Below are 18719 nucleotides of genomic sequence, written 5' to 3' on the forward strand. Positions count from 1 at the left end.
TCAACTCCACATTTCTGTTCCACGAAACGAAACTGCTGCAACTAAACTAAGTAAATAACTAAGTAATGTCAACTGTGCGCTAGTTCAGAGTTAATACACAGGGGCTAATACGCACGCAAACTGGACTAACTATGGCTGAGACACCTAGCAGCAGCGGCTCTTTTCCACGGACAAGTTCATTATTTCCAATAGAGAAAATATATAAGGAGCAACGCGCTTGTGCCTTCCAAGCGCACCCAGTTGAAAACATCTCACGCTGTTGTGGTGAGAGTTGTGTGTGCCTTTCAGTGCAATGTAAACAAAAGATGTGTTCCACAAATTACTACGATTTTTTAAAATCATAATGTATATATGAACAAAGAGGATAACAACAGTTCATTTAAATACTTAGCTAATATAGGTTAGATTTAAATTAGACATATACAATTTTTATATTTATTTATTTATTGATTGTTCTGTCATTTTTTTGTGTAAAATTATCACTCATGTTTAAATCAAAAACTTTTTTCACTTATTTTTAAGTCCAAAGAGAGTAATGCATTATTGTTTGTTTTTAAATATTTTGTGCTGTATTATTTGGTTACTGAGCAGCAATAAATAACACTTTAAAATATAAGGAGTTTTCTTGTGATTTACTAAACTAGTAGTGTTTTGAAATTAATGAATGCATAATAATTGTGATAACCATGAAACCATGATTATTTCTCAGCCTATAATCATTCAACCAAAAATCTATAACTGTTGCATCCCTACTCGTAGCTTCATTTGCGCTCTTCAGAAACTTATGGGTGATGTCACAGATATTACGTCCATATATTAAGTGTAGCATAAGCAGAATATATTGACTACAGATGTTGATTTATTAAAAAATAATGACAAACAAATGTTCAAATCCATCAATACCTTGGGTATGTATTATTATTCTAATAAATCAATGGCTCATCTTCAATTATTCCCTACATATGGCATGTCTGTTAGGGATTTATTTAGTCTTTATTTAGAGCACTCGAGTCAGTCATATAACAAGGACATTTTATTCAAAATCGTATCTTGTTTTATGTTGACTGTACATGAACATTTGTGCACAATTCTCTGCTTTTATGTTTTGAAAGTGTACAAAGCTGCCTGTAAGTGTTGCTGGGAATGTCCCAGGGGCTCACTGTTATTGAAACTAACAGAATAACCTTTTCTTTCTTTTGTCATATGAATGTAATGTTAAAAATGTCTTGGGAATTTTTCTTTTCAATGGCTTCATTTTGTAGTTCACAAGTCTTTCATGTAAAGATTTTGTCTTACTCTTGAGCAAAATCACAAACTATAAACATAAATGTATTGAAACAAAAACTATTAAACTAAAATGTACGTTTTACATAATTTTACACAAAAACTTACACACTATGGTCTAAACCAGTGGTCCTCAACCTTTTTATCACCGCGGACCGGTCAAAGCTCGACAATTTTACCACGGAATTTTTCGTAGTTTCAGTGTTTGGGTGTTCTGTGTTTATCGGAGATAGTTAGTCTACTGAAATGTGTATATTCCTAACAAGCTGAAGCTGATTGGTCAATTCTTGTCATGTGAGCTCACATTCATTCAACTAGGTGCGTCTGGAAGGCGTGAGCGCGTCACGCCACTTGTGCACGGAAGCCGTGCACCTCTACTGGAAACATCGAACTTGTGCAAACTCTTAAAAAGACACGATATGCGAACAGCCCCTAAAAGGCCACAATCATTTGCGATCTCCATTAGTTGATTTTCTTGCACAGCCATGGTGGATTTACGGGATTTGTTGACGAATGAATTGCGGATCTATTCCTTGGCAGTTCGCGAGTTCTTAACTGGACCTTTTCCTCTTCACCAAGAAACTTTCCAAAGACGTCTGTTTCTTACTCATTTTGCTGCTTGTGGGTTAAATTTGGGCACTCAAGTGACCGAGTTGTAACCGAGAGAATATGCACATTTTTCAAAATAAAAGACTTTTAGAATTAAAAGATTGTTAGACTCAGATAATAAATAAACCGGAAACAATTAATGATTTCTTGTGCAGCCCGGTACCATACACAATTACAGTCTTTTACGTTTCTAAGTTGCAAGTTTGACTAATAATAAGCAATTATCAAAGGTTTTGTAATACTTTATTGTAAGGTACACAGGGTTCCCACATTTTGATGAACAACAGATTCAGTCTTTCAAGGACAAAACATCATTATTTTTAACTTTGTAATTCATACCTCGGCATACGTAGCACCATGAAAGTCAATACTGTACTTAACATTTCACTTACATTTACTATTTACGTTAAAAAGTCATTTTCAAAAATGTATCGTTTCAAACAGTCATGTTCTTAGAACTTTAATAAAATTTGTTGAATTTGATACTGGTAATATTCAAATGCAGACAATTCTGAAATATTGATCAAATGTGCATTACTTGTCAGTGTTATCATTAATATTATCATTATTTATAAGATTAAAATGTAAGATTTTTCATTTCAGAATTTATTAGTTTTCTGTTCTTTTTTAGACAATTGAGTACAATTGTTGAAATAAAACCATAATTTTTTTCACATTTAATTCAAGCCCTTTCAAGGACCTATATTTGTTTTTAAATACTTTCCAGGCCTTGAATCCATATATCTGAAATTCAAGTACATTTAATATGCATAAGAACCCTGGGTGCAATTCTCACTATTAATAAACCATTAACTTTTTATTTTGCTTCAACAAACCCCTAATTTTCTGCTTATTATTAGTTATTAAGAATACAGAATATGTACTTTATCTATACCAATAAACAGCCAATACAGTATCCTAATGATATAGGCAGGTAATAAGCCACAAGTTAATAGTAAGAATTGGTACTTAATCTAAAGTGTTACCTTTAGTTTTTCAATGATGGAGACAAATATATCAGTGAAAAGTTTGTGATTATATATGTCCATTTGGTATTAACATTTTCAAATGTGTGTCTTGTGTGTGGATTTTATTTAAACACCTCCCTCATGTTTCATCACACATTCACAGGAACACCCAGTACCATGCTGAATGATCAAACTCATGTTGCGTGACTTACTAATGAGTGGGAAAGCAAACAGATAAAAAAGTCCCATGATCATCGTAAACAGTGTGTATTGATACAATGCAACCAAGTATGAAGTCCTTGTTTTTGTGCACTTTCTTAAAATACATCAATCAAGGCATTAGTCAGAAGACCAAGAGTGTTTATGAGCGTTTACTTCATGAAAGCAATGCAATCTAATTTGCTTCTGATTGAACAAGTTCGATGTTTCAGTGTTTGCTTACACTGGTATTTACTGACATCTACTTGTGTTAAGATTGACGAAACACATCTTAAAGTGGTAGTTCACACAAAAAATGAAAATGGCCTAATTTAATCTCCCTCATGTGGCTTTACACGTCCATGAGTTTCTTTCTTCTGTTGATCACAAAAGAAGATATTTTGAAGAATGCTGACTACTATTGACCTCCATAAACAAACAATGGAAGCTACCAGCTACCAGCATTTTTTTTTATATCTTCTTTTGTGTTCAACAGAAGAAAGAAACTCCAATTCCAAGTAAATGATGCAGATTTTTTGGGTGAACTATCCCTTTGATACCAGTTATAAATGAGAAATAACTTACATGCTGTGTAAACAAAACCAAGTCATATCGAGATGATGATAATCTTAAAACACAGCACAAAACTGTACAATTATTGGGTAAATTACTTGTATTATAATCACTTGTTCAGCCTCATGGTTTTGAGTGTGTGTCTGTGTTTGTTACCTGTCCAAGTGGAAAGCAGCGATTTCTGCATTATGGCGATCGTACCCTGCATATGGCTCTCCCTCCACCACATAGTCTCTACCGTACCTAATAATCAGAAAAAAAGAAGATAGATCAAACCAAAGATTTCTTCAGACAACAGGTACAACTTATTTTTTTATTATGATGAAGGGGACTATAGCAACCGAGGAATGCAAAATAAACTAACAAATTACAACCAAACATTCTTCATATAGTAGATTAAAAGCCAAAAGCATGTGAAGATTCTGAGTCTGGGAAAATATTAATGTTCAGGTTTGAATGAATAGGGTTGAGAGCAGAGTCTACAAGCTGTGAATGGGACTAGAGGCTTTTGCACACTGGGATGATTATCATATTAATGAGTGCAATTGTGAGTGTGCACACCAAAGCGCATAACACAAAGCATAAAAAAAGAAAAGTTGCTATTTTCTAGGCTGATATAGGTAGAAACTATAATCTCGTTCTGGCGTAATAATCAATCAACTTTGCTGCTGTACCATGGCTGTAGAAGGAACAATGAGTATGTTTACATGGACACCAATAATCCAATTTTAACACGATTAAGACAATACTCTGATTAAGAGTCTACAATGTAAACTGCGATTTTTTATTAATTTAATTCAATTAGGTCATAATCGAACTAAACAGAAATCGAATTAAGACATGTGGGGTATGCTAATTTTAGTCGCATTATTGAAGTGCAGTATCAAACTATTACTGTCGTGTAGAATTTTCACTGCATTTTGCGACAGGATAGTCTATACACACGGCTGTTTGATGCTATTCTCTACACCTACCTAGTCAGTGAAGGACCACAGGCACCTGCATCGTGAAATGCAAAGGTTTTTTTTCATACGGCGTGCAGAATCATTCATTCATTTTCTTGTCGGCTTAGTCCCTTTATTAATCTGGGGTCACCACAGCGGAATGAACCGCCAACTTATCCAGCATTTGTTTTATGCAGCGGATGCCCTTCCAGCTGCAACCCATCACTGGGAAACACATACACAGTCAATCACACACACATACACTGCGGACAATTTAGCCTACCCAATTCACCTGTACCGCATGTCTTTGGACTGTGGGGGAAACCGGAGCACCCGGAGGAAACCCACGCGAACGCAGGGAGAACATGCAAACTCCACACAGAAACGCCAACTGACCCAGCCGAGGCTCGAACCAGCGACCTTCTTGCTGTGAGGCGACAGCACTACCTACTGCGCCACTGCGTCACCCGGCGTGCGGAATCAAATTCCATTGAAACAACACTCTTCCAGCAGTTCATACTCGCATCCAATATCTCGCTTGTCACGGGGGGCATGCATGAAATGTTCCTGAATGAAGCGCAAATGTCCACTAAATGTAAAATCTAACACTGTAAAATGTAACACTGTACACAAAATCTAACACAACACTGAGCACCAAAATAGCTCAGCTTTAGTTTAAACTGAATCTGCAGCTCATGACAAAGAATGGAATTGCGCTGGTGGTCATCGCAAGAATCCTGCTCTGCCTGCTCATACAGTATATTGGGTCGGCTGACTCAGAAAAAATGTAAATCGGCGCATAACGAGACTGAGCATTTAAAATGACACAAACAGAAAGCAAAACTTATAAAGAGTGGTAGAAGTGAGACTTTTCTTACTTTCTTTTGTCCGTTCTTTCTTGAGATGCATGTTATTTTTATATTTAATTACTGGTGAGTGCTTTGCAGCTTTCAGCCTTATCTTTATCTTTCATTTGTTTTGTAGCAGAAATATTATTTATTAAAATGACATGCAAATAAAAACAGTAGTAAAAATAAATAATTCTTACTGCAATGCTTCATTTTTGTTTGATGCAAAGTAGAGATTTATTTGTCATAAAGTAACAGTAGGACTTTGTTAGTATTGTTGTCATCTTCGTCAACATTAATATTTTATAATTATTAGACATTACTTTTGGAATTATTGTGCAAATATCCATAAGTCATCACAGCATTAGTTAGATAATTGTTTCTGGTTTTTGTTAGTCCTGATTCATGATTGATGTTGTTTTCAAATACAATAAATCCATTAATATACAATTTTCAGTGGTGCTTATTCACTTTTGGTGGGTGTTCCAAATTTTTTTCAGGTGTTCACAACTTTAAATATTTAGAAGCACCCACCAAAAATAGATGAGCACCACTGAAAATTGTATATTAATGGATTTATTGTATTTGAAAACAACATCAATAAGGAATCAGTGCTACCAAGTAAAAAAGTTAATTTCGAGCCCTGTGACTGGTACCGATATCAGTACTTTAGTCTAGGCGTGGGACGAGAACAAATTTCAAGGTTTACCGCGGTTTGGAAAAGTCAAGGTTTTAAAATCGCTACAATTTACTGTTATACCATTCCTATATGTATGTTTTTGCTTTGGTTTTTTTTTTACGTGTCTTTTATTTAGTTTTTTAGGGCAACAGTATCTCCAGCAGAAAAGGAGCCTCTACATCAAAAGTTACTGGTCAGCCCCCGATTCAGTAAACTTTTTAAACGCTTTTAAACCACGGTCCAAACATGCTGTTGACCTGAACAGGACAGTAAATTACTTTACATCCAAAGAAAAGAAAGATAGCCAACGACACATGTCAAGTTCAAGAAATCTGTGTTTTTGAAACTAACGAAGATAGCAGAGGTCAATGATTTATTTGAATTATTTGGCCTGACATGTTTAATGTTCCAAAATATTTGAAATGTTTCTTAAAATAAAATATATTATATTCAATGGGGAAAAAAGTATTAAAGTACATTTAAAGAACATATTTTAGAGCAGTAAATATAATCCCGTAAACCGTAATGTTTTTATCCAAGGTAATCATACCGTCAGATTCTTAAAATCGGCCCATGCCTACTTTAGACATTCCTATATGACGCAGATAAACTCGGACTTCTTGTCGTATTGTATTACTACAGTGAATGAACTGTGATGAGAAAATACACAAGACTCTGGCAAGCAAGCAATTGACCCTTCGCTAAGCCACACCCGAAAACCGCCACACACCAATTGTGGCTTACCAACCATAGCTCTACGTGCAGGAGGTCTGTCAAGCTTTCGAGCGAGGGAAACAAGCCAAATCGTTGTGCGTATGGATTGTGCAAATCTGATACCTGGTATCCTAAAAGTTTGGACGGGTTGAAAAGGGAAAAAATTCCACCAAAACCTAAAACCCAAAGCTGAGTGAGGGGAGCTAAAAGAGCAGAATTAAGGTTTTGTTTTCGATATTACTGACAAATTCAGTGATAATTAGATGGCAATAACTCACACACTTCTTTAAAAGATCTAAACTGTGTTTCCTACAAAAATACAAAGCAGATTAAGTTTCCCAGCTGTCTTTTCTATTATGAGCACTGCTCCGTTTAAGCTCTCGCCATAGTAGTCATACTAATAGCAGTCATAATTCCATCTGTTTCAAGCTACGAATATTTGAAATTACATATCAACAGAACAAAACCGAGATGTGATCACAATCTGAGCACTTGCGATCAATATAGAACATTTTGAGGGATGTAAACAATAACAATGGTCTTAACGTACTTCCTGTTTTATATTTTTAATTTCCATAGCTTCTGAAAATCCAAAAAGGCCTGTATATTGATAAATAATGTTACGATAGCTATTTTAATGTTAAGTTATGATGGAATTGCATCTTGATATAGTTATGAACTAGTTTGACAACAAGCAGGAAATGTTTACGGGCCAATAACATCACCACTTTGAAAAGGTCTATACTTCACTCGCAGCTACTTTTCAGTCATTTATATCCCTCATGCCCATGTCAGAGCTACTATTCACTGATGTTTTCATCCGTTTTTTGGAGATTTAGTCATTGGTGATGGTGTTATACCCGGTTAGTATCTGCTTTTATATTTGGTGTTGGATTAATATTTGCTTGTAGGAAAAATCTATTTGTTCACTTCCGCTATTTATACTTTGATTTGCATTTAAATTGATTTATTTTTTTCACTTAACTGCTAATTACGATAGAAACGGTATAAAAAGCACACAAACATACTGACAGCTATAGGCAATGCACATCGTTATGGGTCAATGATGCTAATACTCAGCACAAATCCATGAATCTCCCCTTTCTGGCTGTTCTTTCTATGAATGAATGATGTAGAAGCACTGTCCATGCGTGTTTCCTCATCGGTTAGTAACGCTATATTTCATTGCACAACAATTAATCTATCAGGCTTTTGCGCTAAAAAAAGAGAAATCACGGTTTAATTAGTTATTATTAGATTATTTTTAAATTTCACCTCTCCTGCTGTGCATGAACTAAGCTGTTTAATGGCCAGTGTATGAGGCGGCTAGGCTAACCTAGCTTCAATTTTAATTAAGTTATTTTCTAATCGGTTGCCTATTATGTGCTGAATATATCACTGTAATGCATACTGCAGTCCTTTTTTGTCTGGCTTTCTCGGATATCTCACCTGTTAGTCAAAAATGACTAATTATATCCCTGGCAATGTCTGACACCGGCGCATACATATTGTAATAGACGTGCCAGGCACGAAAGCTTGACAGGCATAGCAACAGTAACTAAAGAGGGCGGGGCTTAGCAAAGGGTCAATTGAAACACTTCAACACAATAACATTATTTTTAGTCTTAACCAGCTCCAATGTTTTATTTCTCAGTGTTGCGACATACAAGTACCTTCCAATTATGACTGTCAAATAATTTGCTGTTATTTCTCATAGCAGTGGCGAAAGTTATTTATGGCACTTTAATGTAACTGACTTTCAAAATCATTCTTTCTTTATTACTGTCTTTATTTTTCATAACATGCTTGCAATTTTGCTGCATTTGATCTCTTTTACTTTCTGATGTGGTCTGACTGGTTGTGGTGCCACCCAACATTTTCATATTAACTGTGGATATAGTGTTATCCTTAGCACAATGAGCCAGTCCACTTCTTACGCAAATACACCAGCAGGATGTAGAGGGGAAATATAATATAGTTTTAGTCTTCCAGGAAAAATTAGGGCTGGTACACTGACAGCATCCAACACCCACATAAGGCTTAACAGGAAGCCGGCTTTCCACCAGGTAAATACCACACTTCAATCCATATAAAAGTGCCTATTACACCCACAGGAAACACGAATACTGTGGCCATGCAGAGTCTGCTGCTGGGAAATATCATATATTATTTTCCAATCCAGGATTGACTGACATGCATGAGGTTGTGAAACTATTCTTCCCCATCATAACACATTTCAAAGTAATACATCATTCATACTATTTTATTTTACACTTAACTGCCACTTTATTAGGCACAGCTTACTGGTACCGGGTTGAACCCACTTTTGCCTTCAGAACTGCCTTAATCCTTCTTGGCATAGATTCAACAAGGTACTGGAAATATTCCTCAGAGATTTTGGTCCGTATTGACATGATAGCATCACGCAGATGCTGCAGATTTGTCGGCTGCACATCCATGATGTGAACCACATCCCAAAGGTGCTAGTGGTGGAAATTAATTTTATTCAACTTATATTAGTTTATATACTCATGTATATACATTATAAAGGTCTGTTCTTTTATTCTTACATAAATTTGGTGTTTAAGTTAGACCAAGTGTGACCACTTTAACATCTGTTTAACACCAGACAAGATCTGGATAAGTACATGGTGATTTAACAAGCTATATGTTCAGGATGGGAGGTAAATGTACATAGACTGAAATGTAGATGGTCATATATGAAGTTAAGCACTGATGTAACTGTGATTCATCCTGTATGTCACTGATGATTGTATTACAAACTAGATAAAAAGAGAACGCACTCTATTTTGGTATCTCGCACTCTCTGCAGAAACCTGCGTTGCTGTAAGATTGTGTAGCCTTCTTTGCAAAGAATAAAACTTTAAAAGACACTTTTGGTAAGACTTTGTCTTCTTGACCACTGAAAGTGCCTCCTTAAAGAAAATTGCAACAACAATTTGGTGTCAGAATAGTGGGATTTCTTGGAGGAACTTTTTTGGACCCCGCAGACGGTGACTGATCATCCTGGGACTTTGTGTCACAGTCCTGCCCAGGGTTGAGTGGCAGACCACCGGACCCGGAGAGGAACCCCACTGACCTCTGGGAAAAAAGGAACTCAAGTGGCATCTGAACCCTGGTAAGAATTTGTCTTCTTGACCACTGAGAGAGCCTCCTTAAAGAAAATTGCCACTACATGCTCTATTGGCTTGAATTCTGGTGAATGTGGAGGCCATTTTAGTACATTGAACTGAAACTAGAAATCAGTCTGAGATGATTCGCACTTTATGACATGGTGCGTTATCCTACAGGAAGTAGTCATCAGAAGATGGGTACACTGTGGTCATTAAGGGATAACGGACGTGTTGTGCGATCAGAGATGCTCTTCTGCATACCTCGGTTGTAACGAGTTATTTGAGTTACTGTTGCCTTTCTATCAGCTGGAACCAGTCTGGCCGTTCTCCTCTAACCTCTAGCATCAACAAGGCATTTGTGCCCACAGAACTGCCGCTCATTGAATGTTTTCTCTTTTTCAAACCATTCTCTGTAAACCCTAGAGAGAGTTGTGCATGAAAATCCCAGTAGATCAGCGGTTTCTGAAATACTCAGACCAGCCTGTCTGGCACCAACAACCATGCCACGTCCAAAGTCACTTAAATCACCTTTCTTCCCAATTCTGATGCTCTGTTTGAACTGAAGCAGATCGTATTGACCATGTCTCTATACCTAAATTCATTGAGCTGCTGCCATGTGATTGGCTGATTAGAAATTTGGTTTAACAAGTAGTTGGACAGGTGTACCTAATAAAGTGGTGAGTGTATATCATACTCGGTCTACTGTTTCTCAAGTACGTGCATTTGACTTGATACAAATAAAAAACTATTAACTAAATTGTGTGTGTGTAACAGCTAATTAATTCAATTACTCCACTTCTCTGGCTCGGTTTACACAAAAAAAACTCAATTTCTTAATCCCTTCCTTTACTTTTTAAGCAGATAAGTAATTTAATTACAGCAACTAAATACACCTCTAGCCTGGATGCTGTGCTGACAGTTTAGCTATTTGAAGTGTATTGCAAAAAAAAAACTGTATTCATGAACAACGCACGGTATCTGTGTATGTCCAACAAACACATGCATACTTTGGTCTGAGATGTAATAACAAAAGGTGTTAAGGTACCTGCTTATTTTTATTAAAACTGGCATACAACCCATATTTTAATATGATTATGAGATCAATTCCATAGGTTTAACTGAAGTATTGTGATCAAAAGAGGTAAAATGTAACACGGCAGAGATACTAATGTTCATGTTTAGTACACTTGACTAATTGCACTAAGCTGAACTGTTCTATAAATGAGAAATATAATGAATATACATTTTATGCTATAATAAAGAGGAAGTAGAGTTACTTTAGTATATAAAATTGTACACATTATAGATCTATGCAGTCATTTGATTGAGTTCAATAACCGTAATGTAAAATCAGAATCAGAAAATCTCTCATTTTAAATTCCATTAATAGACACATTTTAAGAAAAAAGAATCTGTGGTTCTGAAGAAGTTTTTTTTTTTTTAATCGAACTTTAATTTATAATTTTTAAATTATAAAACAATTAAAAAAAACAAAAAAAACAATGATTTTACTTACCGAAAGTAAACAGAGTGTTTTTATGCATTTAATTTTATTAATTTAAATAACCTTAATGAAATATCAAGATTAAGAAATCTTATTAATAGTTAGATTATTATTAGTATTATTATTATTATTTATTACTGTTTTTTTCATTTCAGTTCCAAGTATTTTTTATTTAGTATAATTTTTTTTATTTATCCTTTTTATTTGTTTTTTATTCTTTTTATTTAGAAGTTTTAGTTATTTTACTTCAGGGTATTTCCTTGGTAACTAACTGAAAGTTTTTATGCACTTAATTTTATTATTTGTCATTTAAATAACCTTATTGTAAAGTCAATATCAGGAAAACCCTAATTTTAGATTACATTAACACTTAGATTTTATTATTATTATTATTTATTTATTTATAATTTTAGTAATGTGTTTATTTTTTTATTCAGTTCCAAGTATGGTTTTGTCTTTTTTCTTATTTTTATTTGTGTTTTTATTTTAGTTCAAAGTGTGTTTCCTTGGTAACTAACTGAATATTTGTTTGTATTTCAAATTTATCCCCATGCATTTTATTTCACTTAAAGGGGTGGTCCACTAAGATATCATTTTTAAACTTTAGTTGATGTGTAATGTAGCTGTCTGAACATAAACAACATCTCTGAATGTAATATGCTCAAAGTTCAATGCAAAGGGAGACATCGGCTTTTACAGAGTTAGCTTAGCAAAGCTTACACTGAACGAACTTTGGGGACTACAAAAAAATACATCCGGGCTAGTGAGTTCACAAGGGTTTCCATGTACACGCATTTACCACATGCGCACACCCTGCGCAGCAAAGGGGTGTGGCCAAAGCTGTTGCAATGTTACAGCAGAGAAAGCTAAAATGCCATCCAAAGCTGTTATTTCCACAGAACTTCCAAAGGCTTCCAAAGGACACGACACAAAGACAGAAGTGCTTACAGTTTAATGTGTGAATTCTAAAAAATATATAGCTAGCATATGACAAAGGACAGCTTCCAGAATCTCTCCCAGTTCAGTGCTGGATTTGGCTAAAAACTCCTCAAATGAGCAGCTCCAACAAACAGAAGCTGTGGATTGTGAGTTTTATTTGTTAAAATTGATCTATGACATGTAAAGTGTCTAGCATAGGGTTGAGCGATGTCAATCAATTTGACATTGTACAATGTCTAGTGTGAAACATCGCGACGGACGATGGCATCGTCGTCATAGGCTGCTTTGAATTAATTATTTATGAATAATTGTTTAATTCATAAATATTTAATTATTTGTAGCTTATTGTTTCAACTATCTGACCCGCACGGTCTTTGTTTAACCCATTACCAAATCAGAAATAAATAAAGATAAGTTACACACAAATTACCACCTGTCAATCACTTTTTCTGCGGGAATCTGGCATGAATAGGCAGAGTATTCTGTGTAGTTATAATGGCGTCGACAAACATGTTTGGTAAAAAAAAGGTGCACAACCAACAGGAACCAACCAACATTATCTGAGGTTTTCGCTAAAATTACTAAGTACAAGCGTGAAAGCGAAAAATTGAAGCAGTGTACTGACGGTGTGACACGTTATCTGATAGATTCAAAAGACCGAAGAGTCACCCGCTGACTGCTGGAGCTGACACGCGCATACATTGCAGCACATGCCTCTGTGTGTGTGTGGTCATGTGATGTGCGTTTTCAGCGGTATACGTGGATTGTTTTCGCTCTAGAATGGCGTTTTAAAACTAAGACGTATTAGTGTAAACGGGGCCTTGTGTATTTTTCGCGAGCTGTTGCTGCTGCAACGGGGAAGGGGTGGAGGATCGAGATGCAATCTCAGCATTGTGATGTCTATCGGCCATCGGTGATGGACGATGACATCGTCTATCGACCCAACCCTAGTCTAGTGTTAATGGTATGTTGTAGCAAGGATGTAAACAATGGGAAATGCTGTTTGGCACCGCTAAAAATGTTGCTACAAATTCATATTTATCAGTCAAACAGCTGTAAACCCGCACAATCTTATGCAGCGCTGCAGTGTCTTTCTATGTGGCTGCATTCCCTGTGTTCTACATCTCAGATAACGAACTCACAAAAGACACGTTTCATATTACTTACACATGCTTATTCCGGATATATGCGAAAGCCGTTGAGTTAGGTAAAAAAAACATACAGGATAGCTCGCCTGACTCGTGTTGTAGCAGAAAAATCAATCAAAGCTCACACGGGTCGCATTCTCGCGCTTTATTCCTCTGTCAACAGCGTCACTGTATATTAAAGAAAAATAACTTAATTCAAGCATCAGAGAAAAATAAAAATAAACAGTGGTCCTGTGCACATTCGGTTCTCGAGTTACATGCTTCTACAGTCTGTTCAGACACACATGCACAGATAAAACAGCGATTCTCTTAAAGGAGCCACACCCTATTTTCACTCATTACACACTTGTCAGATTTTATCTTAGAGAGCAGGCATGAGGTTCATGCTTTTTATTTTCTGTGTGATTAAGGCTCAAATTGATACTGCTAACAGCTACTCTGACTGACATTATTTACACAGTTGAGGCAAATCGCATGTTTGTGGAGGTGTGATGCTTTACAGGTGATGTGGAGCCGATCCACAGCATATTATGTTAGCTAAGTCTCTTGAGGGCAGGCTTTTCAGAGCAACTAGGAAACGTTTCATGTTAGCTGAGTAGCAGTATATAATCATTGTAGTAAGATTTTCTACAAGTGATGCATGAGCACACATTGCTTTGCATCTTATAAACACTACCAAGCCTTAAAAAAATACACTGTGGACCACCCCTTTAAAGTGTCACGAAACATCAATACACATTTTTTGAGCTGTTGACAGTCATATATGTCCCACGCTGCTAAAAACACTATTAGGACACATATATTTCACAAAAAAGTAAAAATTTTAGTTGTTTTGCGTTATTTCCAGCTAATTCGTTCTTCCGGTTTGAAACAAATTTTTGAAGTTGCGTCACGACGATTAGATCCTTGTGTTTATTCTAGCGTGTAGACTGGCTGTCTGTACCTGGGAGTACTTTGTGATGTCTCGGAGCGTGCAGAAATTCATGAGAAAGACCTGGTTCAAACCAATCAGCGCACTCTATTGTGTATGCGCTGCAACGTCATTACTATGCATGATAGCTTCGAAGTCTGTTTTTACCTGTTACAGTGTTCAGACAGCAGAGAGACGCCACGTTGTGTTGCCAAAACAAGTGGAAGAAGAAGAATTGTTTGGAGTCAAAGGTCGTCAGTGTTGTGTTTATAAATGTGCTGCAACGAAGGTTTTGTTTTCATATCCCGCTATGAGAGCGCAGCTGGACTCACGTGTGGATTACAGTGCATGCAACACGCCACAGAAATACGTTTGTAAGGAACGTATTTACCCAAGAGCTTTTCGCATCTGGAAATGGTGAAAGCCCAATTTGCTGCTCGTCTCCTTCTAAAAAAGACGCGGCTCTAGTTGGTGTTGATTGTCCTGTCTCTACAGATTTGGTAAGCGATTAGTGATCTATGTTTGTTTATTCAGATGGCAAAGTTAGTTCAGAGAAAGGCGGAGTTTTTTTCTCCCATTCACTGTGCGGTCTCAAACATTGCATTAAAACTACACTCTTCCAGCAGTTCCTTGATTCAATCTCGTTTGGTACGGGGGGCATGCATGAAATGTTCCTAAATGAAAGTGAAAAACTGCAGTTAAAGCCAACAATTTAATAATTTGGCAAATAATTCGATTACTGATGTCCATGTAAACGCAGTCACTGTCTTTCTCCCCTGCATCTGTGTTTGTTTTGCCTCTGTGAAAATCAGCGCGTGCCCAAATGGAAACTCCCATTTTTATGCAAATTTTTATGCACCTTCCCTTTTTCCCTCCCCCGGCACTCCCACCTAAACAGAGCTGGATACACCCACTTTCCTGACTTTTTCCAAACTAAAGGTGTGAAAACACCCTGCTGAAACAGGGGGGGTTCATGGCCCTTTAATGTCTTTTGTAAGTAACAAAAAGAATTTTCGCTCAAGGATTTATTTAACAACCCTTGTGCAGACAGCAATTATTATTTTTTAATTTGAAAACACACACAGAGGTTGAATTTAGGGAACAAATATGCCCACCGGCACTAATGCGAAACCTTATTTCTCAATCCGGCTCATCCATAGTTTAACCACAAGCATTAAACACTGCAGGCAATACATTAACACACACATACCACTTTAAAAACCCTCACTTTCTAACCTCTTATTTGGAAAGAATCCAACACAACACTGTAATTGCTCACAACCTAAAGTAACACACCCAGTTCAGGCGATGGGACTGTTAAAGTTCAGACGGGATGTGCCGCCATTAGAGATGAGATTCGTGTTTGATCAACGACCTTGAGGATTAAGGACACCAGGAGCGTTTCTTCACTTATCTCAAGTCCCTGTAGATCCACAGTAACTCTAATAGGCTCAGATAAGAGCAGACAGCCAAACTCACCGCAGCTAATCACACATCGGCTCTGTGTCTTAAGTGCTCCAGCCATTTTATTCCAGAAATATCCTGGTACCGTTTTACAAATAGGTTGAACATTGCTCACGCTACTATTACTATATAAGTGATTGTCTTCAGAAGCTATTTTTGTTATGCTGGTTAAGTTAGCAATCTTGATAGCAATCGTTAAATTAAATGGTCCAAGTGTATGTATTGTAGTATTCTGTGAGCATGAAAATTTCGTCCAATCAAAATGGTTGGCCCGAACATTATGATAGGATGATTAACCTGCCAGTCAAAATATGTAATTGCATACCTGTTTGTGTAGAAAAAAAATTACGTCATTGTCATGTCATGGATTCAGTAACATTTAACCTTCCTGTCGTGTTCGGGTCAAATCTGATCAATTTACAACTCACTCATAAATATTGTGTTTTACACCTGATTGCCTTAAGGCCTTATTATATCCTCCCACACTATGCATTTGAACATATAAAAGTGATGATCTTTCATTAAATTTTGAGTGTTTTAATCATCCTTGTTACACCTGTGGTGTTCCCGGTCAAAAGTGACCGCCATAGGAAATAATGGTCCAGACTATATTCATTCATCAGACAGAAAACATCCCCCCACACACTACCCCAACTCACTCACTCACTCACTCACTCACTCCAGACTGAACAATGTCTTTTGCAGGTACACATCTCTTTTCCGTACTTATGTGCTGATCCTCCAGCCTGATCTCACAAGGAAACATAACTATTTTACATTTTGTCAATTTAGTGCTAATTCATACAAGTTCAGTCGTACAAAATTGTACGATTTTAAAAAGAGGCGTGGCACCCAACCCCACCCCTAAACCCAATCGTCATTGGGGATAAGCAAATTGTACAAAACTGTATGAATGAGATCTTACAAATTCATATGGATTAGCTACTAAACCAAAAAGTTATGACTTGCCATGAAAGTGTTGGATCCTTCAACGTGAATCAACTCCCTGATAAAACAGTGTATCATATCTTCACACAGACTAGGTGTCTGTTATGTGAACCCATCTATGTGTGTCTTTCCTTCTTTCTTTTCTTATTTTATTCTTTTTGTTCATTTATTTCTCTCTCTCTGTAAAGAGGCACAGAGAAGGAATCTAGTTCCCTTTCTTTCTTTCTGCCAATCTTCGTTCAGCCAATCTCTGAGTCTTGCAGGAGCACTTTTAGCTTAGCTTAGCAACAATTATTTTATTATATTAGATCGTTATTATCTCGCTCAAAAATTACCAAAGTATAACTAGTGCTAGCTCTGTGTCCATGCTTACTGTATATACCCTCAGTCACTATTGCCTATATTAGTACACTTGAAGGACTGAAAATTCGATCACTCAGAATACAGGAAAGCATAGCATTTTGTTTGTGCTTTGCTGGTTGATAAATCATTCAGATGGATTAAAATTTCAATTTCTTTGGTCAGACCCTGTGATAGTCATTTTAGCGAACTGTCTATTAGTATTAAACAAAGTATTTTGATTTCTGTCATCTATTGTTCATTTTGTAATATATTTTCAGCGCTTATTTTTATTTTCATTGCAGTTATTTTATGTCTAATTCTGTAAATTCATGTTAAACACTACTTTCAGACATTGTTCACAGCTAAAGAATGTTGAATAAAAATTTGTTGGAGAAAAATGATTTTTGTGCTAATATAAGAGCAGTTAAAACAGACTGGTCAATTTTGACCAGGAACACTAAAGTAAGGGGCAGGATGTGAACACGACAAGAGGGTTAAGCAGTAAGTCTTGCATACTTCTAATAATCTAGCATTTAAGTCAACTTAATAATTAATGTTAGTCAAAATTAATACATTAAAGTAGGGCTGGGTGACAGAATGATAACAGAAATAATCAGCATATTTTTTTTCCGTTGAGCATCATATCATATGATTGCTGAAGAATCGTGTGACACTTAAAACAGGAGTAATGATGCTGAAAATTCAGATTTGAATCACAAGAATAATGTAACGAATGTGGCAGATACATATTCATCCCACCACCAGAGAGCGCTCTCCCTGGAATATTAATCCAGTGTGTTTCCTCAGTGGTCTTTACGGTTACCACCACACATAGATATATACACCAGATATCGCATATGGACCCTGAGCATGCATCAATAGCACTGCCACATTTGTACAGTGCTCTCAGGACAAATGTCATTCAACCGCACTAGTGAAGACTCAAGCCAATCTGAAGATGCTGGACTTTTGCACTGTGTATGGGTGTAGTAACAAGCAAACAAAGAAAACAAAGTACAAAGGCTGAACATTTCATAGGTAAGATTTAGTTTTTTACATTTTTGTATGTTACGAACGTTTATGCTAAAACAAGTATTGATGATATAGTCTCTTACTGCACTACCCAGAAGACAAAGTAGCACCAACTCGCACTAAATACTAGGCTTATGCTAATTTTGTTCAATAAAATAAGCAAACAATGTAAATGAAATATGACAACAAGATGCTGTGGTGCCAGAAACTTGTATTATTTTTGGTTAAGCGAATGAGTTGTTCAAAACGGGAATTCATTTACAAACAAAATCGCTCAATCGGACTCAGTTTGTTTGCTTGTATTGAACAGTCCTAACATTTGTATTGACCTTGCCCCTTTACGACTATGCCTCTGCCTGTACTTTGTATAGCTGTTTGTTTATTAAAATCTCCAGCATTTGGATTTACATCGAATTCATGTCTTTACCGACGGCTCCCTCACAAATGAAAAATTAAATCGGTTTTAAAAATAAATAACGTT

At 36.3% G+C, this 18719-nt stretch overlaps 1 protein-coding gene across 1 annotated transcript in view; it reads right to left on the bottom strand.

Annotated features, from left to right (window-relative positions):
• The window catches only part of fam20b (FAM20B glycosaminoglycan xylosylkinase), a 54166-nt gene that overhangs the window by 25601 nt on the left and 9846 nt on the right, over positions 1-18719 (bottom strand). The window contains exon 3 of the mRNA XM_056481618.1: positions 3789-3875. Coding sequence (XP_056337593.1) covers positions 3789-3875 — 87 coding nt within the window. The remainder of the gene's footprint in view (positions 1-3788; positions 3876-18719) is intronic.

This window comes from Danio aesculapii, chromosome 20, assembly GCF_903798145.1.
Source record: "Danio aesculapii chromosome 20, fDanAes4.1, whole genome shotgun sequence".
Classification (NCBI taxonomy): domain Eukaryota; kingdom Metazoa; phylum Chordata; class Actinopteri; order Cypriniformes; family Danionidae; genus Danio; species Danio aesculapii.